The 27349-nt window shown below is 50.6% G+C and overlaps 1 protein-coding gene across 1 annotated transcript; it reads left to right on the plus strand.

Moving 5' to 3' along the window:
* Positions 1-1764: 1764 nt before the first annotated feature.
* GNG12 (G protein subunit gamma 12) lies at positions 1765-25375 on the plus strand. The gene is made up of 5 exons (XM_080623155.1): positions 1765-1843; positions 9926-9983; positions 10593-10692; positions 22453-22569; positions 24319-25375. Exons 4-5 carry the CDS (start codon positions 22474-22476, stop codon positions 24442-24444), a joined length of 222 nt encoding a protein of 73 aa, XP_080479281.1. The 5' UTR covers positions 1765-1843; positions 9926-9983; positions 10593-10692; positions 22453-22473; the 3' UTR covers positions 24445-25375.
* The last annotated feature ends 1974 nt before the right edge of the window (positions 25376-27349 follow it).

The raw sequence follows: 27349 nt of genomic DNA on the forward strand, positions 1-27349 counted from the left end.
GGGGCCTGGCTGGCTGCGATACTTGGGGAAAGTGGCAGCTCTTTATTTAGGAATTCGTTCCCTTTTCACAGTTTTCCTAAGGGATTCGGGTTTTTTATTTGGCACTGGGCTGTAACACATGACAATGTCCTGAGCATCCAGCACTTCACAGCACTGAAGTGTCACCGGATGTAACACAGCAGAAACACAAGGAAAAGGAGAAAACCAGAATCATACAATCCCAGCCTGGTTTGTGTTGGAAGGGACCTTAAAGCTCCTCCAGCTCCAACCCCTGCCACGGGCAGGGACACCTTCCACTGGAGCAGCTTGCTCCAAGCCCCTGTGTCCAACCTGGCCTTGAAACTGCCAGGGATGGGGCAGCCACAGCTTCTCTGGGCACCCTGTGCCAGCGCCTCAGCACCCTCACAGGGAAGAGCTTCCTAATACCTAACCCTGGATGTTCCTGTGTCCTCCTGGAGTTTAACAGCACGAATCTGGTATAAAACCAAGGCTGAGACCAAACCTCACCTGCTCTATGGAGTGCTCCTGCAGGCTCCCAGGCGGCAACCGGTATTTAAGCATTAATCAACGCCCTCCTCTGCTCCGTAGACAAATGTATTCCCAAGCAATTCACAGCATCAAAGCATTCAATCCCACAAGCAGAGGCACGTTAGGCCTGTCTGGGCAGCAGACAAGTCTTCGCAGAGGCCAGGCCTGCTCCTCCCCATGCTCCCACAAATCCTGTAGAATGCCCAGCTCATTCCTTATGTGGGGGAACAGGGATGCTCCTGGTCCAGTTCCTGGGATGCTCTGCACAACACCCTGTGGGGTGTGTGTGCTCCAGGGCCCAGGGCACACACTGCTCCCATCATATTCCATTTGGAAACTGTTGGCAGGGCTGAATCTGGCCTTCAGAGCAAGGGAGACTGGATTTGGCTGTGTAATCTCCTGTGGATCTGGAAGAGGCACTTTGCACATCAGTTACCTGCAGGTCTCTGTAGGGCTTGGTGGGTGATGGGGTTTGGAAATCCTAGAATGGTTTGGAAGGGACCTTAAAGCTTACCCAGTTCCAACCCCTGCCACGGGCAGGGACACCTTCCACTGGAGCAGCTTGCTCCAAGCCCCTGTGTCCAACCTGGCCTTGAACACTGCCAGGGATGGGGCAGCCACAGCTTCTCTGAGCACCCTGGGCCAGTGCCTCAGCACCCTCACAGGGAAGAGCTTCTGCCTAAGAGCTCATCTCAGTCTCCCCTCGGGCAGGTTCAAGCCATTCCCCTTGGCCTGTCCCTACAGGCCCTTGTCCCAAGCCCCTCTCCAGGTCTCCTGCAGCCCCTTTAGGCACTGGAGCTGCTCTAAGGTCTCCCCTTCAGGAGCCTTCTCTTCTCCAGGCTGACCCAGCCCAGCTCTCTCAGCCTGGCTCCAGAGCAGAGCTGCTCCAGCCCTCGCAGCATCTCCATGGCCTCCTCTGCCCTCGCTCCAACAGCTCCACGTCCCTCTTGTGCTGCTGCCCCAGAGCTGGATCAGGGCTGCAGGGGGGGTCTCCCCAGAGCACAGCAGAGGGGCAGGATCCCCTCCCTGAGCTGCTGCTCACGCTCTGGGGGTGCAGCCCAGCACACGGGGCGGTTCTGGGCTCAAGCGCTCACTGAAGCCGGGTCATGGGGAGCTTCTCCTCAGGGATGCCGAGACCCGCGCCCGCAGGGAGCCGCGTAGCCCCGCCCACTCCGTCTGTCCCCGCCCACCTCTGCGCAAGCCCCGCCCCGCCCCCGGAGATGGGCGTGGTCTGCGCGGTCGGTGGGCGGGGTCAACCCGCAGTCTCCGGTCGCCCGTGGAGACGCGCTGCGGGCGGAGGACTTCAGCGTCGGGGGTGAGTTGGGGCCGGCCTGGGCGGGAAACGGGCCCCGGGCCGGGGGCTCCGCGGGCGGGGATCGGCCGCTCGGTGCTCTGTGGGGCCCCGCCTGTCGCTGAGCCCCCCCGGCTTGGGCCGCGGGCAGTGCTGGGCCCGGCGGGGCGGGCTGGGCCTGGGCAGTTTTGAGGTTGTTTTGGGTTATTTTGTGGTGGTTTTTGTTTCATTTCCCGTCCTTCCTGAGGAGACGTTGAGGGAAGAGGCTCAGTGTGGAGCTTGGAGACGCTTTGCTGTGGTTCAACAAGTTGTTTGTGGCTCCGGAAAGGCACAAAACATGCTTAATTCCTTAAAAACAACGCTTAAACAAGCCTTTCCCTTGAGGAATGGTCTCTGCAGGAGCAAACGGCATTCCTGCTCTATCCAATGGGATGGATACAGAAGGCCGGGAACACAAAGTGCCAGAGCCCCAGCTTTTGGATAAATCACTTAAAGTTTGTGTTGTAACGTTCCCAGTGTTCCAGCATTCCCACCCTTCCAGGCCACGGGCTTCCCATGGCGGTGGCGGCTCTGGCTGACGGAGGACACTTTCCCATGTGCGAGGAGCTGTGGGATGAGTGTGGGAAGCAGTTTAATTAGCGGTGAGCGTCATTGTTCGGGGAGGTTTCGTGTTGGGGCTGGGGTTACACACCCCGCTGCTGTAATAACTTCACTTTAATCACTTTTAAATTGCGATATTCTATTGGGAGCTTAAATCATAGAATAGTTAAGGTTGGAAAGGACCTTAAGATCATCTAGTTCCAACCCCCCTTTCCCCTCCCGAAAAACAAGTAGGGATTTGGGGTGTATAATGTGTGCTTAGCTTGGTGCTGTTGGGAAGGAGGACCCATGCCAGGCTGCTCCATCCATCTCCGTTTCCCCTCACTAGCACTGACCCACTGAGGGGGGGGGGGCACTGGGGTCTTGTCACTGCTTGAGGAAGGGTGGTGGGACACACATTGACACGTGGCTTCAGCCTGGGGGGGGATTTGTCACAGCAAACACAATGGAGATGGACGTGGGGGTTATCCCAAAGCCAGGGAGGGCGCAGGAAGCCAGGCTGGTTATGTAGGAAGCTGTGCCTCGTTAGTTCTGATGATCAAGAAAACCATTTGATTAGTACAGCTTATCAAATTGAATTCCCAGGAACTGGTCAGCCCATTAGCTGGCATTTTTATGGACTGGGAGCTAACAGCATCAGTGATGAGTTACTGGTTTGCATTTATCTTGGTTGGAAATTTGTTTAGGAATGAAATTCAGTGAGTAACTAGCAAGCACTGGACAGCAGTTGGGGTATATGCTACTGCAGTGCCACTAAATGGGATTGAGGGATTAGGATGTAGTTAATGACTTCTCAATCCCGTATTTCATCCTTGTGTTGAGCCTGTTGCAGTCATGTAGGGTATCTTTAATCAAGCACTAGAGCGGCAAATAAACTCTAGAGGATAGCAGTGGATGGCATCTAGGGCTGCTTTTGTACTCACTGGGCTGAGGGGGCCAACATCATGTAAACTGGAGCTGTGCTGATGTTTGGAGAAGCTTCTGAGGGCTTCCAAACAGCAGAACCACTGCCGCCATCTCTGATCTTGCTGGTATTATACTTAGTGCAAATATTGAGTTGTGATGAAGGTTTTAGATACTTCTTTTGCTTCAAGTTGATGTTTCTCTGTATATAGTAACTTTTAAAATGAATACTGTAAATTCTTAATTTCTTAAGCTCTGTTTCTCAAAAGACTCAGTATGTTTAAGCCAGGCTTATGAGAAGTTCTCTACAGCAAGGTCAGGGATGCAAACAGCACTGGAGTGATGGCTCCATGATCCCTGCAAGTGCTGGAGAGATCGAGTTCCTGCTTGAACGCTGAGTCTGTTGTGGAAGATGCTAAACACGACAGCTCTGCAGTGTGGGAATGTGCTTCCTTCCCAAAGCTTCCCAATCCCTGATGCATCACCCTTTGATGAGGCTCTGTTGCAAAATGCAATTCAAATTGCTCCAGAAGTTTGTGGCCCAGTCTCATAAGTCCTCACCCTTGGCCCTTTCACTTTGTCCCCAGTGCCAGAGCAGAGATTTCTGCAGGAGCTGGCTCCGTGGGGATGCAGGGGAGTACTTCCCAAGCAGCATGTAGTTAGCATGGGAAACACCACCACAGCTTTGGCTGAGCTATGGAGCAGCATTCCCAGGAGGATTGTATTGCTGCAAGTTCATCTGAGCTTACAAAAAGCCATAGAAGTGGGCAGGGCTCGTGGGTCGTGTCTTCTAGCACAGAAAAGCCCTTGTGCGGAGGTAGGAATTGGTAGGGAAACTTTGCTTAAGCTGTAATGGAAGAGGAAAGCAGGTTTCCCAGATCCTGAAAGTAGTTGTGGACTAGCTGTTTCTTGGGAAATGGAAGCTGCAGATGTTTGGGGACTCTGGGGATTTGCTCCACATTAATCACTGCTGGAATCGTGCAGCTATTTTCTGGATTTTGCAATATTACACAACTAGACCTCGTTTTTTGGAACCTGAGTGTGCCCCTTGCTGTCAGCATTGTGACCTCTCCTCAAAGCACGTCTCCTGCTCTGAGCAGTAACCTATCAAGTAAGGCAGAAGGGAGGGAGAAGAGGAAATCCTACTGGCATGAGCAAAAGGTTTTCATGCTGTATTTTGCAAGGATTAATGAGAGGGGCATGAAGAGCAGGGGAGTGATAGAAGTCCTCACAGTGACTGAGTTAGGATTCTCTATGGGTTTTTTGGAGGTGGGAGCACAATGTGGGTACATCCATCCCCAGAGAAAGAGGCAGCGTGGGGGGATCCAGCATTCCCATGGACCATGATGTAGAGCTCGATACTGCGAAGCTGCTCAGCCCCTTTCAACTGGGTGTCCATGGGGATGAGAAGGTCCTTAAACCTGAGATCTAGGGTATGGTGTACCCCACATCAGCAAGTTCTTTGATGCTTGGGCCCTGCAGTGTTGGAAAGGGTTTGTAGCTTTGTGATGCTCGGGAACACCACTGACTGTATTTTTAGTCATGTTCCTTCGTGTTTGGTCAAACAGGCAATGTGCTTATACTCAGCTTCCTGTATCCATATCAGCATCTTGGCATGTGATGGGGTTTCAGAATAAAACAAGAAACCAAGTGTGTTAGAAGGGTTATTTGTACTGCAACAGCTGATGGCTGTGGGATGCAGCCTCTGGGATGCTGCAGATCCTGAGACCACGTACAAGAGCTGGTGCCATATTGGCTCCTGTGGGATCGCTGGGACTCGTGCATTGGCATGGGGTCATCTCCTCTTGTTTAATCAGCTCAGCTCAAAGCAAGGACCAGGCTTGCTGTGCTAATCATAGTGGGGGTATAGGATTAGCTATGAGGAGAAGAAAAGGTTTTCTGGTGCTTCAAGTTGAGGAGAGCAAGAATTAAACCCCTTCCCAGTTTCCGTCATAAGATGATGCTGGAGGACCCAGCGCTGCCCTTGTAGCACAAAGCATAGGATAAGGTGTAGGATGTTCTCATGAGGGACTGGTGGATATAGAATCATAGAATCACAGAATGTGGTTTTGAATTGGAAAGGACTTTAAGGTTCATCCAGTTCCAACCCCTGCCACGGGCAGGGACCCCTTCCACTGGAGCAGCTTGCTCCAAGCCCCTGTGTCCAACCTGGCCTTGAACACTGCCAGGGATGGGGCAGCCACAGCTTCTCTGGGCACCCTGTGCCAGCGCCTCAGCACCCTCACAGGGAAGAGCTTCTGCCTAAGAGCTCATCTCAGTCTCTCCTCGGGCAGGTTAAAGCCATTCCCCTTGGCCTGTCCCTACAGGCCCTTGTCCCAAGCCCCTCTCCAGGTTTCTTGTAGCCCCTTTAGGCACTGGGAGCTGCTCTAAGGTCTCCCCTGAGCCTTAGCTCCAGTATCATTGGAAAGAGAAAAGCATGGGCTGAGAACTAGGGGAAACTGCTATGGCTATGAAAGCTGTGCTGTGGGTCTGGCTTGCAGAGCAGGAAGGGTTGGGAAGAGCTGCAAGAGGGGACTTGGTGGTGACAGAAGGTATAAAGGTGGCCTGGCAGCAGAGATGGCTTATTCAGCAGAAACAGGAATTCTAACCATTTATAGATTTAAGTTTTCATTTATAATTAGTTGTCATGTAGGAAGTCTGTCCCTGGAGGGGCCTTTCCTGAGCTGGATATGTTTAGATTTCTGGCCTCTGTTGTTAGGTCTTTGGACTTCAGTCTCCTCAGTGACTGGTGCAGTTTGAACTCAATGTGTCTATGTATACCTTTGCAGTTAATAAAGAAGGTTCTTTGCCATGTCATCAATCATCCTGATAAACAGCCAGAGTATTTCCAGAAGAAAATTGCCTTTCTGTTTTTAAGACCAAACATAAGCAGATACCAAAGGCATTTACACCATTTCTTGCATGCTGCTGTATCACAGTGGCATGGAAGAAATTCAGTCCCAGGGCTGTTCATTAGAGTTTGTGTTAGAAAAACAAAGCTCCTATGAAGGATTCTGTGCTGTAGTGTGGGGCAGCTTTACATGTGTTTTCAAAATCTTGTATTAATGATCTTCTCTCTTGCTGATATCCCTCATCAGTTGTCCTTATGAAACACTGTGACAAGAAGCTGTCCTCTCTGGAAAGCTGTGCTGTTGTAGGAAGTACTCAAGGTGAATGTAAAACAGCATGAAACAGGGATTTGCAGTCGTGTGGCAGTGCTGAAAAAGCCCAGGAGGCCTTTGTGTCTGAGACAAAATAATTCCGAAAGCATCTCCAACTTCATTCACCAGGCAAGGGTCTGTTGGTGCAGAGAAGGAGGGTGTTAAGCAACAGAAAGTCTCATTTCTGAGAGATTAAGTGGAAGGGAATTATTTTTGTTGACAAAAAGCCTTGATCTTTCAGCCAGTCTTGTTTTCCTGCATCATCATCTTCTCGTAAGAACTCTTCGTGCTTCACAAGGTTGTTATGTACTCCAACCAAGGCTGAGGCTTTGCAGCCCTCTGAGGCGTTAAACCGCCAGGGTCACTGCCCTAACAATGTTGGCGCTGTTTGTAAGTAAAATCACAGAATCCCAGCCTGGTTTGTGTTGAAAGGACCGTAAAACTCATCCAGCTCCAACCCCTGCCACAGGCAGGGACACCTTCCACTGGAGCAGCTTGCTCTAAGCCGCTGTGTCCAACCTGGCCTTGAACACTGCCAGGGATGGGGCAGCCACAGCTTCTCTGGGCACCCTGTGCCAGCGCCTCAGCACCCTCACAGGGAAGAGCTTCTGCCTCAGAGCTCATCTCAGTCTCCCCTCGGGCAGGTTAAAGCCATTCCCCTTGGCCTGTCCCTACAGGCCCTTGTCCAAAGCCGCTCTCCAGCTTTCTTGTAACCCCTTTAGGTATTGAATACTGTTGTTTTGTTGTTTGTTGTTGTGAATAAGTTTGAGTAGATCTCAAAGCATATTTTCAGCTCCCCAAGAAGTCAGGCTTTTTGGTCTAAGTGTGGAGCTGGGATAAGCAGAAAGTGTCACTGACAGTTTTGGAAGATGGACCATCATCTTCCCAGCTGAATCTGGTTTGCCTTACTGTAAAACTTGCAAGGGGTTCATCCTGCAGACAGGGATGCTCCGGCTGGAGCTGGCTGCCGGGGCCTGTTGTGCAGGAGGACGTAGGCTCGGGATGCTGTCTCAGAACCATTTGGCAGTGGTATTCCCTCATCTCTTCCCTCCCATGCACCCTTTTCTGATTTATTCCTTCCAAAGGATGTCTTGACCTCTGCACACTTACACCCCAGCTATACAGCGCAGAGGGGGTGCATTACACCAGCCTCAAACTATCCTTGTAACATTGGGTTTGTGGGTTTCTATGACTAATTTGATAGGAGCTTGGATTAGGCAGGAGTATTGAGTCTTCATGGCTCCAGGGTGAAAGTGGCCTCTATGAGCTGTATGTCTTTGTTAGATGCTTTTACAGATGGGGTAGGACTAGATGACCTTCGAAGGTCTCTTCCTAACCCAAACCATTCTATGTGAATCTGTGTTTTGACTCCATCAGGAAGCAGAAGTAACAGATTAACGTTCTTCTTGCTGTTCCTTAACAATTTTCAGGGATGTGACTGGAGGGAGAAGCCACGTATCAGCAGAGCAGAAGTTTTCCCATTAAACCCCCTATTTTGCACAGCACAGTTGTCACGTGTGTAAAGAGGGTTCTGGGCTTGATTTATTTGTGTTCCTGTATGTGGAAAGCACAGCTTGGCACTGGGACAAGCCCTGGCTGCGGTGACAGAGTCTCTTTTCCAATGCAGTTTATTTCCCTGCTCCACACAATGACTTTAACTGCTGCTATTAAAACGGTGATGCTGTTTCCATCCTGAGAAATGGCGTGTGATTTATAAAGGGGAAATTTCCACCTCTCTGCCTTGTTAAGGGCCATCCCTTGGGAATCTGCTGTGCCGGGAACCAGCTTTGCATTTCATGCATACCGGGGCTGGTCAATCTCAGGGCTCATTGTGTTACTGGGCCTGTTGCTGAGCAGTGCCAGGGCTCGAAGCCAGATCTGCCCTGACAAATGATAGTTGGTTTCCCTCCAAGAGGTGTCAGTGGCAATCCTGGATCCTGCTGTGCCCTGGTTAATGAGTTATCGGTGTCCCAGCAGCTTTGCCAGGTTAGTAAATACCCCATGCAGTTAATCCATGTTCTGCACTGTATTTGACAGTGGGTGTCTCTCCAGGGACACAAAACAGTCTAAAGCTGTTATAAATGACAGGAAAGGTTAACATAGCAATTACCAGTCAGTGTTAGGTTATTAATTTCTGGGTTTAGAACCTGAAACATGTATTTGTGTGTATTGCACTGAATGTGCATGTCCTTAAACTTCATGCAGCAGCAAAGCAATGTGAGTGAAAAGAAAGACAACTTTACCTGACAATGAAGTCCCCCACCAGCTATCACAGGAGCTTATGTTTTTATCACCTTATGTTTTCTATCACCTTCTCTTTTACCCATATTATCAAGGCAGCCAACTTGGTCTGTGACTGTAGTATACATGTTTTTAAGCAAATAAACCCTTGGAATCTCTCAGGTGTTCTTCAATCGCTGGTTGATGCCCAGTTGTACATTTCAGGTGCCCAATTCCACTGTCATTCATGACCAACACTCTTGGAAAACCGCTGCCGTCATTGGATTCTCTTTGTTGCGTAGTTCTAGTTTTAAATAGTGTTTTATACAATGAAAACTTAAGAAGGGTGTTAAGTATCGTGTGCTCTGGATTTGCCAGTCCTGCAGCAATGAACAGTACCTGGTACAGGAACTTGTGCAGCTTAGGACTGATCAGATTCCAAGGTATTTTCTGAATGTGTGTCCTGGTTTTGTCTGGGACAGGCTGAAAGGGGTCTCCATAGGAAACGTGGGCTCCCAGATTTGTGTTTCCTGTGGTTTAAACCCAGCTGCTGGCATCTGTCAGCGGAGGCTCAAGAGATGTCTCCAGGGAGCAGAGTAACACACGTGCTCAGCACCAGCTATGATGGCACTCAATGGAACTACTACCCCGAGTAGTTCAACTGGTTCTAAAGCCAATAGCAATTCTACCTCTGCCTCTGAACCTCACCTGCTGTAGGTCTGGGCGGAACCTCTGCCGCAGAGCGTGGGCTTCAGGAGGAGCCGCGGTGGCAGTGAGGAGGAGGTGCAGAAAGGCTGCACAGACTTGTTGGCTTTGTTCACATTTAGGAGGTGCCAGAGGGAATTGGCTACCCATGGCCATATCTGTGGATATCTTCATAGCACAAATGGGAAGTGGAAGTGTTCAGGGCCCTGGGAGTGATCCAGGCCAGGTTGGACAGGGCTTGGAGCAAACTGGTGTAGTGGAAGGTGTCCCTGCCCGTGGCAAGGGTTGGAACTGTATGAGCTTTAAGGTCCCTTCCAACTCGAACCATTCCATGATGTCCTTAGGAAGGGAAATAGGGGAGGTTGCCATAAGAAAAGTTTGAAGTAGAGTTTTCACTGAGGCCAGTCTCAAAATACTGCAGTTCTGGGGACTAGAATTAACCCACAAGTGCTGCCCCCTCTTAGCTTTGGCTTTTCTGCACCATGAAGTACTCAACTTCTATTTTGCTCTGTTTCAGGATCATTGCACCGATAAAATCAAGGCACGCCGGACAGGTTGCAAGGCTTCCTATGTAGGTGAGTTTCCAGTACACACTTGTTCCTTTCTTTCTTGCAAAATGTAAATCAGCAGGGCCAGTCCCAAACCCCAGTGATTTAATTTCAGTCTGGAGTAGAACAAACACAAAATCCTTGGAGGCTTTATGGAGGAGAGGCCTCAAGGACAGCACTGGCTCTATGGCAGCCGGGCAGGCTCTGTGTTTGTGGCTTGGTGCAGCGCTGGCTGCTCCCTGCTCTCCAAGGCATTAGCAGCAGTGGTTGCTGACACTCATCCACCTCCATTTTTAGCTGTCTGACCACTCTCGCTTCGAATTTTAGGAGGCAGAAACACTAGTAATTTTAGGAAACTGATTCTCCCACAGGTATTAGGCTTTTCCTTGTTTATTCCACCAGTTAGGAAGGGACAGTGGGTGAGTTTTCATCACTGCTGTATTCACTGTGTTAATGTTTGACCATCTTAGAATGCAGTCTTCCTGTATTCAGCCCATTCCTAGAACAGGTACTTCCTTAAATCCATGTAGCCAGAAGCTGGTGAAGTACTTTGCACCCTCTCAGTGGCTGTGACCTGAGAAGCAGCTCTTCACAGAGCATCTCCCACCACCGTCCTCTGCTTTATCTCTCTTTCAGACTGAAGAATTTGCTGAAGGTCACATAACCTGAGGCCAAGCTGGATCTTGTGACTCCCAGTCTGGTGCTTTAATCACGTACGGCTCCTGCTTTACATGCTGTAAGATGAACTGATTTTGGTACAACTAAAAATCTCCTTGCAAATGCCTCTTTGTACTTTGTGTATGATTTTTCTGGTGTGAGTTAGCTGGGTAGTGCCCCATAGGGAGAAACAGGTACCTCCTGTGGAGAAGCTGCAGTTTGTTAGGGACCACAGGCTCTCTTTTCTAATGACTTCAGGCTGATGTCTCTGAAATAATAACTCTCAGATGTTTTTCAAAGTAACCTTGATCTAGAAGTCAGTTTCCATGGCTGTTATTTGTACTTAAGACACAAAAAGTTAAGTCAGAAGAAACACAGAGGGAAATAAAAGCAGGTTTTTCCACTACTCTTTTCCTCCAAGTGAGTTGGATTTGACCGAATCCCCTCTATGGAGGCTAACTTCAAAACCAAAATGTAGCTGTAACCTAGTTTTGATTGGCAGGATGGTACTGGCAGAGCCTGTGTTCCTTCATAACCTCTAATCCACAGATGTGTACTGTAATCCAGGCAAGAGGCAGCTGAACAGAGCTGAGGCTTGCAGGGCCCCTGCTCTCAGCTTGCTTTTATACCTCCTCTGTGTAAAACCCCATCTTGGTATTTTCTTGGAGCTCACATCAGATGTAAGATCTGTGTTTGTGCAGACTGTATAAAAGACCAGATGACTCTGTGCAAACCAAAAGTTCAGTCTTCTAGGGCGCCTGAGTTTACTTGATGACTTCAGCTGGGGTGCTGTGCAGGGTGTGTATCGCAAAGCATCCACGTCCTTCACCATAACACTGTCTGCAAGCACTGCAGCTTTTCTGTGTGCCTGGCAATAGTGCGATCCTTGAAAATGCAAAGGAGTTGGTTTTGTCTGGGGAGGATCTTACTTTCTTTTACCAAACCCAAACTTTCCAGTGCATATAAAATATTTGTACTGTGATTGTAAATCTTGCCTGATGGCTATTTAAGTCATAGATCAAGTCATAGAATCATAGCATGGTTTGAGTGGGAAGGGACCTTAGAGATCATCTAGTTCAAGCCTCCAGTCCTTCTGGAGCCAGGAGCCAGGTAGCATCACTGTCACCACTGCTGTGAACAGTCTGGTTTGCAGTAGCTGCAGAGGCAGGAGCAGAAACCTTTCCCTGGCCACTGCAATGCCACATCTGCAGCCACAGCCTTGCTGCTGAAGGCTGCCCAGGCCTTGGTTAGGGCTGTGCAGGGGGAGAGCGAGGGAGCTGCTCGCAGCCCCCAGAGCCAACAGGGAGCTTAAGGGCAATCCTGGTCACTGTTTCTGCTGGGAAGTTTGCATTGTGGATACAGCGTTCAGCACTGCAGAGTGCAGGAGTGTCTCGGAGTCTTTCGCTTGCTGATGTCGCACAACCTTGTGTCCTTTCATCGAGTGTTGGAGCAGGCTGCCCAGGGCAGTGCTGGAGTCACTGTCCCTGTACGTGTGCACACACTGTGGAGATGGGGCCTCAGTGCCATGGGTTAGTGGTGGCCTTGGCAGTGCTGGGGAATGGTTGGACCTGATGAGCTTAAAGGGCTTTTCCAATGTCGCTAATTCTATAAGTACCATAAAGCAAGAAATGACCAGAGAGCATCTCTAATCCCTGTTCCACTTTCTGAGGGCAGGGCTCTGGTGTTTTCCTGCTAGCCAGATTTTGTTTTCCATTCTATCGAGTAGCAGAGCAGAAGGAAGTGATTTCAGCTGCAGTTTCTCTCTACGGGCATCTCGCCGTGGTTTCCACTGGGTGTCAGCACCGCGCTGGGGCCGGGGCTTTCCCTTTAGCTGCACCCACCGCTGGCAGGACTCGGTTGGCTGCATAACCAGAGCAGGGTGCTGGCTGAGGAGCAGCTTTGCCACGATGGGTTCACCGTGCACAGGCGCAAGGGAGGGTGAGCTCCAAAAGCGCTGTTGTGCTGGAGGTGCTGCTTCCCTCCGAGCAGAGCAACCGGTTGGAGCAGGAGGAGTGTTGAACATACCCTCCTCATTCCAGTGCTCTCTAATTAGGGTTACATCTGGGACAGCGGGTGCCCATTTCTGGAAGATCAGCCTGGATAACTCTCACAGTGTTTGCTTTGAAGGTGTGGATGTGATATGCATGCAGGAATCGGTGTGTGCTGGGCTGTGTCTGGCAGGCGTGACAGATCAGGGCTGCTCACCCTTGTGCTTCCTCCATGCTGATTCTTCCTCTCTTTTTCCATGCTGGATATGCATACTGGCTTCCCAAGTCCTTTGTAAAATCCTTTGTCCTGCCAACCCAATGCACCACCTTCAGGCCCCCTGAATCCATATGCTTGATGTGGGGTGAGAGGCAGTACACCCCAGGGCAATTTGGGTACGAGGTGGGCAAAAGCATCCCCTGGATGCTCATTTCTCCCACCTCATGCTGTCGGGCACCTTGTGCTTCTCCCACCCTCCCTGAGGATCACCTCACAGGGCCAACAAGCCTGTGCAGGGAAGAGAAGCTGGTGCTGGAGAAGGGGCCTGGGGATCTCCAACCACCCCAAGCAGCAGCAGCTGGAGCCCTACACTGAGATGCTTGACCTCGGCACAGGGAAGAGGAGAGCTCCCAGCCAGCTGTGGGAACCTGCATCCCATTCCAGCTGTGGAAAGGCACCGCTGCATGCTGGGACATGCAGGGTCCGGGGGAGCTTGTGCCAGCGCTCACTGAGACTCTGAACACTGCCTCCCCTCCAGGCCTGCTCCAGCACAGAGGCGAGTGGTTTGGCTGGAGGTAGTGCCAGGTACTTTGAGATTCCTCCAACTGATTCTTCCATCAGGGACTTCACCATTCAAAAATGGAGGCCATGAAATACCACAGTTACAGAGACTTTTGGCCACCTGTTTCTTGCACCCTGACATACCTGGTTTTGCAATGATGCAGCCTCGGAATAGAGTTGCTTATTTCTGCACCCAGCTACAACCTTTAATGCCAACATCAAGCTTCTTGGCTTGGACTGGGAGAGTTTTTGGGTTCTGCAAGTTGGGACAAACCCGTTCCCGAGCAGCCACGTCTGCCCTGTAAGAAAACCCACAACCAGCATTCAAGTTCCAACCAGCCACCAGCCTTCCCGGCTCCCAGAGGAGCCCTGGGAAAGTGGCACGTGCAGAAGCACTCGCAGCATCCAGAGGACCCAGGGAACCTCACACCAGAACAGCCCTGCTGCACATAGTGGTAGTGGGGCAATAGCCCAGGTGATGGTGAGGGGCTCTGTCTTCACACCCTCCTTGCACAATCTCTCCAGGGGCCATCAGGACTCTTCTTCCTCACTCTCTGTGAGGATTGACCTTGACTTGTTTGCGGCTCCTCTCCCTTTTGCTGCTTTCTGGCTCATTCCACCCTCTCCAGCCTGTGCAAGGTGTCCTGTTTACCCAGTCTGTGAGTGAAGGCAGTGCTTGCCTCCTGCAGTGCCTGTTCCCCCTGAGGCAGAGCTTTGAGAATCTGCAGGGTAAGGGCTGATGTGGCGGGGGAGGTGCTGCTCACCATCAGGAGTGCAACAGAGCCTTTGCATGGAGGCAGAGGAGCTGCAAAGTGCAGCTTGATCGAGGGTTACTCTTCTGAGGAACAGGCAGTGAGCCCTGGCTGGCAGCTCACTGCACTGTGCCACAGGCAGTGGTACAGCTCAGCCTTGGGAGGAGCTTTATAGAGCAAAAGCAACCATAAAAATGCCACCTTCCTGCCCAATACACATACTCTGTTTTCAGGACGAAAAATTGCTGACTTCAGAGCTAGGAGTGAGCTCCTGGGTTTTATTCCTGGGCGGCATCAAAGGGAGCGTGAGCAGCAGCTCAGGGAGGGGATCCTGCCCCTCTGCTGTGCTCTGGGGAGACCCCCCCTGCAGCCCTGATCCAGCTCTGGGGCAGCAGCACAAGAGGGACGTGGAGCTGCTGGAGCGAGGGCAGAGGAGGCCATGGAGATGCTGCGAGGGCTGGAGCAGCTCTGCTCTGGAGCCAGGCTGAGAGAGCTGGGCTGGGGCAGCCTGGAGAAGAGAAGGCTCCTGAAGGGGAGACCTTAGAGCAGCTCCAGTGCCTAAAGGGGCTGCAGGAAAGCTGGAGAGGGGCTTGGGACAAGGGCCTGTAGGGCCAGGCCAAGGGGAATGGCTTTAACCTGCCAGAGGGGAGACTGAGATGAGCTCTGAGGCAGAAGCTCTTCCCTGTGAGGGTGCTGAGGCGCTGGCCCAGGGTGCCCAGAGAAGCTGTGGCTGCCCCATCCCTGGCAGTGTTCAAGGCCAGGTTGGACACAGGGGCTTGGAGCAAGCTGCTCCAGTGGAAGGGGTCCCTGCCCGTGGCAGGGGTTGGAGCTGGATGAGCTTTAAGGTCCCTTCCAACACAAACCAGGCTGGGATTCTGTGATCTACAGGTTTGGGTTATCCAACTTAAAAGCTGTTTTACTTCCAAAGAAATAATGACAGGATACTCTTTTGAACCTTTATTCCCTTGCTTGTTGGATTTCAGAGCTGCTGTTTAAGCTCACTTTACATAACTGGAGTGAACTGGGAGCTCCTCACACAGCAGAGCTGCTGGGCCATTCTTGGTGTACTTCAGCAGTGGGGATTTAATTACATGTTCACTCAACAGGTGGTTCCTAAGTCCTAGATCTTAAAGAGTAAGGAAGGATTAAACTGGTGTTTAATTATCCCTGTTGGAACTCCAGTTTGGTGCTGCTGTGTGGTAACCTCATTCCCCAAAGCCTCTGGGAAGAAATAGGGCAAGGCCTTGAAAAACAGGGATTTTCTAGGGAAAAGGGGTAGCTCCTCCTCTTTGCAGGTGTTGCTGCTGGTTATAAGAAGGAAAAAAATACAGGTGAATGGCCTGTATGGATTGCATTGGAAGTTTCATGTGCTGGTGAGCATCCTCCTCTTTTGAACCAAGTCCTCAGTTTTCCATGGGGAAAGGTATTTTTCCCTAAAGGATGAGCTAAGCCTTCCCACTGGCTTATTTTCTCCTTTTGTTTGTTGCCCACAAATTCCAGAGCCCAGGCTGTGCCTCTCAGAACTGCTGTTCCTGGAGAGGACTGGCAGCCTTGCTCCCTCCCCATCCAGTAACCATTCTTGTAGCTTCTGATGACTTTCAAGCAGAGCAGGAGTGGGAATGAACAGGGAAAAAGGGGGGAAAGGTGACCACGAGTGCACAGCAGCGTGTGCCCTGGTGCTTTGAGGGCTGGATGTGGGTCCGCTCTGCAGCAAGCCAAGGGATACTGGTGGGATTAATGGCTGCTGCAATGGAAAGTGTTCCTCCAGTTGTTTGCCTCCCTGCCCCCTTCTGCTCCTGCAGTCCCCTTGTGTTGAGAAGGGGAAAATCAAAGCTGCATGATGGAAATCAAAGCAGCAGGTTGAGGGAGGGGTTTCTCCCCCTCTGCTGTGCTCTGCAGGGGGCTGGAGCTGGGTGAGCTTTCAGGACCCTTCCAACCCAAACCAGGCTGGGGTTCTGTGCTTTCAGAGCCTTTTCTGCAGGAAGGCTTTGCCTTGGGCACGATGGCCAGAGGACGCTGTTGGTGGGACTGGTTGTCTCTTTTTAGGCCATGAGTCAGACCCAGAGAGAGTTGCAGCCATGCCCGCAGCTGCTCTGGGCTAGGGAATCTCTGTCATCACCATCCCTGGGTCTGGCAGCCCTCCTTTATCTCTTGGACAAGGCTGTCACTCACTGTGTGTTTCAGCAGCAGTGGGCACAGGGGACTCCCAGGTCAGCTCTTGCCTAGAGCAGCCTGAGCTCACACCAGCCATGTTTTGGTGGTGAACTGGAAAACCTTTTGGAGCTTTGCTTTTGGTGTGTTTAATAGCGAATGAATATCATGGCTGAGAGTGCTGCAGGACACGAGATCCCAAAGAGGAAAGTGATGGGAAGAGCTGGGCTCTAAGAGTGCCTTTGGGCAGCCCAGAGCCAAAAGCAGTGAGCACAAAGGCTGGATTCCTGGACACTGGAGCTGTGCCCTCCCCAGCTGAGTGCTCTTTTCTTTAAAGGGTGACTTAATTCTCCTGGGAGACATCCCTGGAGAATCCCTATCCCAGAATCCCTGCCCTGGCCTCTGAGAGCACAAACCCCCAAGTTCTGCAGGGCTGCAGCCGCCCCTGATACAAATCTGCAGAGTTCTCTGCAGGTTCTTGTGCTGCCTGAAACCGAACGTACCCTGTGAGAAACCCCAGGGGTTGAGATGGCCACAGAGCTTAGCGAGCGGGGTAGGTTGCCAGGAGCCCAGAGAGAAAACAGTATTAGTGGGTGATGACCTAGTTGTTTGTAAATCTCCCTGCAGAAGAGCTGTGCTAACCTTAGGCGGACTATTAAAGTCATGCTGCCAGTGTTTGTTTGGAGATGAGGAAACACAGCAATTTAATTTTCAAATGTGATGGTTTGGGTTGTTGGAGGGGATTTTTTAAAACATTAATTTATTAACAGAGCTGGGAAAATGAGCACTGCCGCTTTCCTAACCAGGTCATCCCTCTCCGATGGGAAGGCACTGCAGAGACACTCTAGCCTGTCCAGTAGAGAAAAGGGTTTAGGGCTGTGGCTCGGAGGTGGAGAAGGGAAGGCTGAGCAGAGTCAGCCTTGGCTTGTCCCAGTGATGTGAGAGGAGAATGGTTTAACCTGTGATTTTACAGTAACTGATTTGTAACTTCATGTCTTTAAAAGGAAAGTACTAAAATTGGAGGAATTGGCAAATGTTGAACTTGAACTCTCTTCTTGGAGATTCATCCATTGCTCTATAGAAATGAATTGCTTTGAGTTGTTTTTTTTCCCACACTGTAGTTTTTCAGTATAGTAAGTGAAAAGTGCAGGGTCTAGAATGGGGTTTGAGGCTCGGTTTGTTGTCGATCCATGTTTCTGTGTCCATATGAAACAGCTTGTTACTCCAGAGTGATTACTTCAGAGCACTCGCAGTCAGTTTGTGACCCACCAGCAGAGTTTGTTATCAAATTCAGCAGCTGCATTTATCCGCTCCAACAGCGTGTGTTGGAGGCTCTTGGCTGGAAGTCTCATTTTTCATGAGCCTGTCTGGTATGGGGAAGCTTTGGCAGCTCTGACCCTCTTCTGTGAGTCCTTCGGGACAATACCTGCACACAGTGAAGCTGTTGGGTTTAGGGTGCCTATGCCTCAGTCCCAGGGTCCCACAGAGGTTCTGGCCAGGTACTCCCAGTGCTGGTGATGGTAGGCAGGGTGAATGCAGTGCTCTGATGCTGTAGTTTTACTCTGATCAAACCCCTCTAAAGGTTGGGTCTTCTGATTTCTCACTGTATTCCTTGCACTGTAAATTTCCCAAAGTAGCCACTAGTCTCATCTCTATTATCTTTCCATAAGAGTGTGACCTAAACATGAGAAATTCCTTTTAAATTCTTCTCCTACCATTTCAGTTCCACGTAGCCAAGATGCTGGTTTATATTTGCACGGGTCCCACTTGGTGCTTGTGAACTTGGTGTCCATCCAGAGCAGGGTCATTTCCCTGTACTCCTGCTGGGAGCTGTTGGAGCGAGTGCAGAGGAGGCCATGGAGATGCTGCGAGGGCTGGAGCAGCTCTGCTCTGGAGCCAGGCTGAGAGAGCTGGGCTGGGGCAGCCTGGAGAAGAGAAGGCTCCTGAAGGGGAGACCTGAGAGCAGCTCCAGTGCCTAAAGGGGCTGCAGGAAACCTGGAGAGGGGCTTGGGACAAGGGCCTGTAGGGACAGGCCAAGGGGAATGGCTTTAACCTGCCAGAGGGGAGACTGAGATGAGCTCTTAGGCAGAAGCTCTTCCCTGTGAGGGTGGAACGAGTTACAAACAGGTTAAGCCTCATTTACATGTCCTGGTTGGACTCTGCAGCCAGTTGGCCTCAGTGAACACCAGGGTTAAGTGACAAAACCCCGGTCCAGGAAAGCCTTCAATCTGGTACTTTCCCATTGCTTTCAGAGGGAAGGCATCTCAAAACTTAGGTTTGAATATATTAATACATGTATATACTAATAATTAATATTCTGCTTTGAGCAGAATTGGGCCCAGGTGCTCTTTTGCCATGCTGAGAGGGGACAGTGGCAGCAGAGCATCCCCTGCCTGCTCTCATGGTGTGCCAGGAAAGGCAAGAAGTGTTCAACAAAACCTACAAACTCTGTGTCCTTTTAAACTTCCTTTCGAGGAACTCCAGCTTAACAGTGAAGTTTTCAGTGAGTAAATTCCTCAGATTATCGTAGAATAGTTTGGAAGGAACCTTAAAGCTCACCCAGCTCCAACCCCTGCCACGGGCAGGGACACCTTCCACTAGAGCAGCTTGCTCCAAGCTCCTGTGTCCAACCGGGCCTTGAGCACTGCCAGGGTTAAATACCCCAAATGTCTGCTAACTCCTGTTAGGTTTCCAAGTGCTGTTTTAAAGGAACATGTGGTGCTGCAGAATGCAGCCGTCATGATCCATCCGATCTGTCACTGACTAGAAATGGAAGAGGCTCCTTGTCTGAGTCAGAGCACTGCAGGGCTTACGTCAGAGGTGGGTAATGCGCCATGGCTTTTGCCTTGAATTCCAGGGAGTTTTTACTTTGTGTTTTCCAAACAATACGACGTGCATTCAACATACACCTCCTATCATCACTTACAAGGAGAACCGTGATCCCAGTAGCCTGCCCTTTCCCAGCAATCAAGCAGGATGTCTGAATATGCAACCTTTGCAATCAGATTTGTGACCTTTTCCAGACAAAGGTGTTTATGCTGCGTCAGTCACCTCCTGCTCTTGAGTCACTTGCAGGCTGAATCACTAAATGTGCCTTCAAAATGTGTTTTTAATATTTGGGTGCTGCAAATATTAGTAATTCCTGGTGCATACTCTGTGTACGTGCTGTGGGGTGTCACAGCTCTGTGATGAGCAATAACTCAACTGTAGTGTGTTGGATCTGGGTTACTGAGAGTTTCTGTTGTGATGTTGATGGAGAGGGTATTACAGACTCTTGTGCATCTCAACTCTCCTCCTGACAGCCAAAGCATGCTGTGCTGGGTCTCAGCTGCCGTGCACTGGCTCCTGGTTTGGATTTGTGACCTCCTGCCTTGTGCATGGATTAAACAAGGGCTGGAAGAGGCTCACGGGGCTGGAGGGGGAGCTGCTTTCGTGAAGACAATCCTGGCTCCTTTCCTTCGTGCTGCTCTTAAGGCAGCACCGTGGGGCAGCAGGGGAATGGGTGCTGAGGGAGGATGAGTGCCTGTGTCTTTGGTTAAGACAGTGCCATAGTGGGAACGCTGCTTTGGTGGCTCTTTAAGCTTTGCATTAAGTCCCTTCCATGGGTGGTGAGCAGTGACCCATGTGCAACTCAGTCCATAAGTGACCCCTCTAGAGGGAACTTGGAGGAAATGTGGGGTCGATGAGGGGCTTGTGGGAGCTGAGGCAGTGGATGACAGCCATGGACCGAAGCCTGGATGAGTGCCCGGGCTGTGGTGGAGGTGAAGCAGCCAGGGTTTACAAGCTGTGTGTGCACAGTCAGGGTGAGTCAGCTGGCCTGGGCAGCTGCTGTGCTCAATGCCCTCTGCTTTGCTGCAGCTTTACTCCTGGTAGCTGTGTGCAGAAACCCTGTGTGTAAGTAATGAGAGGAGTGGAAGGTGACTGTTTTCAGATGCAGCGTGCTTCTGAAATGGCTGAAGCCGCTCCTGCTGCAGGAGCTGGCACACACTGAAAGGCTCTAGAAGTACAAAAGGCCTTTTGTGCTTTCATAGAATCATCATAGAATGGTTTGGGTTGGAAGGGAGCTTAGAGCTCATCCAGCTCCAACCCCTGCCACGGGCAGGGACCCCTTCCACTAGAGCAGCTTGCTCCAAGCCCCTGTGTCCAACCTGGCCTTGAGCACTGCCAGGGATGGGGCAGCCACAGCTTCTCTGGGCACCCTGGGCCAGCGCCTCAGCACCCTCACAGGGAAGAGCTTCTGCCTAAGAGCTCATCTCAGTCTCCCTGGATTTATTTGCCCTGGAATCAATCATTTGGAGCAGCATTTTAAACTGTTTCTGCGTGTTGTGCTTGTCTCCTTTTCCTGGGAAGGGTTACAGGAATGTTGGCCAGGGAGCTGAGCAGGGGCTGTTACACAGCCACTTGAATTCACAGACATTGGAGAGAGTCATCAGTATGTTCTTAATATTTGTTTCAGGAGCTAAGCTTATGAATTAATTCAGTTTGATTATGACTGTCCCTCCTACCTTGTGTGCGAGCAGGAGGTGTTGTTACCTGCCACTTGGCAACTGCTCTCTGCCCAAGGCTGTTGCAAGGGAGGTCTTCCCACGTCCTTCTGTTCCCCAGCTATAGCTGCATCCCTGTGCCGCTCCTGTGGCATCTCACCACCAAGCGCTGCTGGTGTCCGCTGTGCAGAGGGAGAGAAGAGTGCTGAGAACCCAGGCCCTGCTGAGCAGTGTGGAAACAACAGCGCGTGCCGGAGCGGGGCCTGGGTGCAGAATAACGCTGATCCAGCTGGCAGGGCAGGCACCAGCACCGTGGGAGGTGTGAGAAACCTGAGGCACGCGAGGAAACGCTGCACGCAGCACATGGAAAGGTCAGATGGAGCTCCATGGGACTTTGGGACCTGTAACGCAGGGAGTGATTTATGCGGCACTATGGAGCCAGTTATTGCTCTGGATCTGTGGAAACAAGCAGCAGGGTTTGTGGATGGTCCTGCTAGAAATTGTGTGCAAGGGCTGGCAGAGAAAGGCAGTTTCACAGGCCAGGGCTGTTCTAAACCAGCTACTCATTGAACTCCTGGCTATCTGAATAGCTTCCTAGAATCACAGAATCCCAGCCTGGTTTGGGTTGGAAGGGACCTTAAAGCTCATTCAGTTCCAACCCCCTGCCATGGGGTTGGAACCACTAGAACAGGTTGCTCCAAGCCCCATCCAGCCTGGCCTAGAACACTGCCAGGGATCATACAGCCGCACATGCATGAGCCTGGTTCATTTCTTGCACTTTGGGTGGGGTCAGAAGCTTGTCTTTATCCTTGGTCCAGCTCTCAGGGAAGCATGTGGCATCCTGGCTTGGCTCCTGCCCTTGTGCTGCTTGGGGCTGTGCTCAGGTCACGTCTGGACCAATGGAGAGCATCCTCCCTTCTGATCACCATCCAAACACTGCCCCTGCTTTGGGATTGATGCTTTGCATTCTTACCCCAAGAAGGAAAGTCCTGGAGCAGCTCAGGATTTTTTCCACACCCCCCCATGTGTGTGCACACAGGAGCAGGCAGCAGCTGGAAGCACATTCTGAACTTGGCCTTCTTGTTTTCCTCTCACATGTTGTAAAGCTGCTGAAGACCTGAAACGCAGCCCAGATGAAGGAGATGGAGAGACTGAGCTGGCACGGCTGGTGTTGCTGTGCTTCTGCCCATCCTCCTCACTGCAACAGCTCAGCACAGGGACAGGAACCAGCCATGAAACTTTCCTTTGTGAGGGAGGATGCTCCTCACTCCCATTGCTCAGGCAGGCAGCAGCTCTCCTCCATCCCAGCCCTACCTGCTGGCTCTTCCCATAGCTGGATCCATCCCACTGGTGCAGAGACTGACCCTGTTGCATCCAGCCCTGTGCAGGTGGCAGGAGGAGCAGTGGCTGTGCTGCAGCTTGGGAAAAGCACAATGCACAAACCCATATCACCCATTAGCACAGGGAAGAGCAGGGCAGAAAGATGCACAAGACCTAATGCATTTCTCCTGGAGACTGTTTTGGCTCCAGAGCACCATTTCCTGAGCTGCTTCTCTGCTGCTGTGTGAGATAGTCATGAAAAAGAAAAGCACTTTGCCTGCAGTGTGGCACTGTTGCCTCTGTGTAAAAGCAGTTGAACGTGTCCTGCTGCCTTCTGGCACAATAACTTGCTGTCTTTCACAACAGAACTTCACCACTTGCCTGAAAATGTCTGGCAAAACAGCTAGCACGACCAACAACATCGCTCAGGCCCGAAGGACTGTCCAGCAGCTAAGAATAGAAGCCTCCATAGAAAGAATAAAGGTGAGAGCACATCCTCCTTCACCCCTCCTTTTATTCTCTTATGTTTTCCCCCTTCCCTGTGTAGGGTGGTAACAGAGTGTGTTTGTGTGTGTGCCTACAGTTCAATGTTTTCTCCCTCTCAAAATACATCTACATTTCAGCCCAGCAAACCTGAATAAATCTAAATCCTGTCACTGCTTACAGCAGCATCCTCAGGGAGCTTGGTGCTCTATAGACTTGTAAGAGAACCAAAGCGAAATCCAAAGTGCAGCTCAGATGGGTGAAACAGAAGGCAGGGATGAGTTTCCAGTTTCCTGCGTATTGTGGGATTTTGTTCCATCCTTTGACTGGCTGACTATGACATCTGCAAGGGAGGGGAAGATGTAGGGACACTGGAAAGATAAGAAGGTAGCAGTAACTGGATTCCTTTAACATAAGGCAGAAAATAAACCACACTTTTTTTCTAGCTGGCAGGGGTGGGATATTTGCTGCACTAGGCTTTTTGTGTCTTTTCATGTTTTGCCAGGTTCCTTGCACTGCTGCCCAGCTGTTTTTGAAGACCAGCAAACCAAATATACAGACCCATAGAGCAGCAGTGCCCTGCCTTGGTGGCTAGTCGTAGAATCCCAGAGTGGTTTGGGTTAGAAGAGGCCTTAAATCTCACCCAGATCCAACCCCTGCCACAGGCAGGGACACCTTCCACTAGAGCAGCTTGCTCCAAGCCCCTGTGTGCAACCTGGCCTTGAACACTGCCAGGGATGGGGCAGCCACAGCTTCTCTGGGCACCCTGTGCCAGCGCCTCAGCACCCTCACAGGGAAGAGCTTCTGCCTAAGAGCTCATCTCAGTCTCCCCTCTGGCAGGTTCAAGCCATTCCCCTTGGCCTGTCCCTACAGGCCCTTGTCCCAAGCCCCTCTCCAGCTTTCCTGCAGCCCCTTTAGGCACTGGAGCTGCTCTCAGGTCTCCCCTTCAGGAGCCTTCTCTTCTCCAGGCTGCCCCAGCCCAGCTCTCTCAGCCTGGCTCCAGAGCAGAGCTGCTCCAGCCCTCGCAGCATCTCCATGGCCTCCTCTGGCCTCGCTCCAACAGCTCCACGTCCCTCTTGTGCTGCTGCCCCAGAGCTGGATCAGGGCTGCAGGGGGGGTCCCCCCAGAGCACAGCAGAGGGGCAGGATCCCCTCCCTGAGCTGCTGCTCACACTGAGGGTGCAGCCCAGCTCACAGGGGGTGGGGGTCTGGGCCTGGGCTGCAAGCTCATGCTGCGAGGTCATCTGAGGACACTTGTGTTTACTGTCCCTGCTTTGTTCCTCGTTACAAACCTGCTGTATTATTTTGAACCTCCTCCTGTTTATTTTTAGTCTTCTGTAGAAGGCCTGTTGGGGCCAGGCAGTACCGCCTGGAGTCACACACTAACCCGAGAGAACTAGGGTTCATCCTTTCCTCCTCCTGCATGTAAAGCTGGAGCGAACCCAGGTCTCTTTGCAGGAAATGAGGCCCTGGAGAGGGTGTTGATCTCCAGATACCTTTGCCATCCCACACAGAATCCCAGACTGGTTTGTGTTGGAAGGGACCTTAAAGCTCCTCCAGCTCCAACCCCTGCCATGGGCAGGGACACTTTCCACTAGAGCAGCTTGCTCCAAGCCCTGTCCAGCCTGGCCTTGACCACACACATCACACACAGATCACACACAGGGGCTTTGTACCCAGCAGCAGCACATGTGATCCTGTTACCATGGAAAGCACCATTTTATTGGCTTTTTCCCCCTTTATTCTGCAGGTGTCAAAAGCATCAGCAGACCTAATGCTCTACTGTGAAGAACACGCCAAGAAAGATCCGTTGCTAATGGGCATTCCAGCTTCTGAGAACCCTTTCAAGGACAAGAAGACCTGCATTTTGTTATAGGAGAGTGACAGCAGCTCTGCTCCCTCCTGGGCAAAGCCAGCCACCGGTGGGCCTATAGGCAAATACTCTGTAAGGTACCAGCTGCTCACTGTGTAAGAGTAGCTGTTCTTTTACCATGTGTATAAATGATTTCTTAAGCTTTCTAAAGCATTCTGTTCCCTCTCTTTATTAGGAAGTGAGGTTTTAAACTGAATTAACTTCTTTCTTGGCCAAGGGAATGGGGTTTTGGATGCAGTGGGATGGGCAGGGTGAGCCAGGGCTCTCATCCTCTGCAGGAATGGGGTTCACCTCTCCAGTTACACAAACAAAACCAAAGTTGCCTGAGCTTTGCTACCAGAGCAGAGGCAAAGGTGTAGAAACCTGATTGAACATGATTGGGTCTGCACCTTTTTAAGATGATGTCTGTGCTGCCTGTCTTTGTAGCATGTGTTTAAGCACAGACACATTTAGAAGTGCATTATCTAGCAAAAACTACCTTAAAAATGATTGTAGCAATGAGTGGTGAGCTCGAGGGAGCCATGCCTTCAGCCTTCCTTACGCTGGCTTCTCTTGACAGGCGTTTCGAAGTGTAAAACCTCAAGAATGGGAGATCTGCAGGTTTATTTGCCTGCTTTTTAAGTTGAAAATGCAGGATTTTCAGCTTTGATCCTGCTTCTCTACATATTCTTCTGTAGTATAAAAACCCTGTCAAGAGAACCAAAGGCTGCGAGGTTGCGCTGCTGAGCTGGAGGCATGGTTCTGGCACACCACATCCCAGTTCCATTCTGTGCAGGGAGTCAGAACTTGACTCTTCTTTTTTAAACTCATTTTTTAAAGGGGGGGGGGAATGCCAAATTCTATCCAGATCATGGTTCTGCAGCTAGAATGGGAGGATCTTTCCATCGAGTAAGTGATTTTATATATACACATAATAAAACATTCTTTCTCTGTCTGTGTGTGTGTATATATATATATATAAACTTTCATAGTATATTTATACAAACCTTGCATCTTAACATCAAACTTGGAAGGGATTGAAATTAATGCTGCCTTCAGCTGGCTACAAATGTCTTTCTCAGTAGCTGGTGGTTCAGAGGTTGGATGTGTGATCATGCCATAACTGCATTTCTGTAATTACATTTGCAGAACTTATTAACCACTTGTAATTTACTGTCTTACATTGCGTATTTGTCCTTTCTATATTAAATTATATACACACTATTGAGAGAGATTGAGAAAGTCTCTGTTTGTTTAACAGGCCTCTCGAACAAAGAGTTCAAAGATCAACACACAAGGCTGACAGGAGCTTGGTTCTGATGATTCTGTGCTTCCATGCAGCTTATTTTTATAAATAGAGTATACTTCTAGTGACAGTTTTAAAAGCAATAATGTAAATTCACACTGTTTTGGGGTGTTTTTACTTTTGTTTCATTTTATAACACCTCTTGTTACAAATAGCGATTCACTCAGGCTGTCGAGAGAACTCCAGCCTTGCTCAGGAGTGTGCAGATAGGTACATGGGGAGGGTGAAGAACCTCATGCTGTTGCCTCAGTATTGTCCTCTCGCCAATCTGTTGTCCCTGTAGTAATCTACCTTTTTATCCTGTTAAGCTCCCTGCCTCTAAAAACTCGCCTGTGGAGCTGCAGAGATGCTGCTGTGTCTGCCCTTAAAGCCTGCAGCAGGGACTGGTGCATGATCCAGCTGTGGGGCACTGGTTGGAGATGCAGCTGTGGGGTCCAGGCAGCGCTCTGAGCTGGAGCATGGCCACTTCCTCTCACCCCATCACACCATGTCCGCAGTGCTGGTAACTCTGCACTTCCTAATAAAGAGCTCCTGGCACGTTCCTCGGGCTCGCTCCCTCTCTCCTCTCCTACAAACCCATTATGTTTGCCAAGCCAATGCTGAGTGTGCCCTGGCTGGGGCTGGGGCTCCATCCCGGCCGCACAGCTGAGTTTAAGTGTGTTTTTCAACCTTTTTCCGTGTCGTTTTGACATCCTTGCAGCATGTTTTGTGCCAGCAGCTATTTCACGCTTGCTTACATGCCCAGAGAACAAAAGGAGTGATTGTAAGTGGCCATGATCAGAGGAGCAGGATAAAACCACTGTGCCAGGTTCTCTTTTTCAGGTGCTTTCTCAGTTTTAGGCAGAAGACTTGGAATCAGCAGCTCATCACCACCAGCTGCCTGCTTCTGATGGTGTTTAATGTATAGTCACTAAACTCCTTATTTTTTAAATGCAATATATAGGGGCTTGGGTGGCTACGTTTGCACTTTCGTTTTTTGCTGTAAATACTCCTATGAAGGAACAGGAATGGTAAAATTCAGAGGAAATACAGACTCTGCTGTAGTAGAATGAAAAGGAGAAGTGAGACCATCTGCACCCGCAGCTGCTGGGAGAAACCCATGGAGGTGGCATGCTCTTTATCTCTCTTTTATATCAAGCTCCAGAAGGGGTATTTATTCTATTTTCCCCCCATAAATTAAGCAGCCAGCTTGTTATTTGTGATTATTTGCTCTTTATGTTCTAATTTGACTCTTTCATGCTGTGTTCCATTAACAGAAGAAGGGCTGGTTGGTGGCTTGGAGACCTGACTCTTGCTAAAACAACCCCTTGCTAGAATATGTCTGCTTTTCCTATGCTTCAGGCTTATCATCTTCATTTCCTTGGCCTCCTGGAGCTGGTGAGCTGCAAAGGTTGGACTCTGCTGCTGCACTGATGCATTGCTGGGTGTTTCTCCATGGGAAGGGTGGTGGTGGGGTTGGGATGGGGATAGGGCCTGGTGCAGGTGCAACTAGTACCCCCTGCTCCTAGTCTGCTGGGGGTCCCTGGAAAAGCCTGGTTGTCCCCATGGTGGCAGCAGGAGGGCAGCCCTGAGGTGGGATGATGGCCAGGGTGTGCCCACCAAGAACCTCAAGTGTGCTTGGAG

Source organism: Psittacula echo (genome assembly GCF_963264785.1).
Source record: "Psittacula echo genome assembly, chromosome: 7".
Classification (NCBI taxonomy): domain Eukaryota; kingdom Metazoa; phylum Chordata; class Aves; order Psittaciformes; family Psittacidae; genus Psittacula; species Psittacula echo.

Bases quoted from the DNA above. Each gene is read 5' to 3' on its own strand.
- GNG12 (XM_080623155.1), top strand. From the start codon at position 22,474: ATGTCTGGCAAAACAGCTAGCACGACCAACAACATCGCTCAGGCCCGA. The intron at 22,570-24,318 runs GTGAGAGCACAT...TTTATTCTGCAG, and splicing joins CCTCCATAGAAAGAATAAAG to GTGTCAAAAGCATCAGCAGA.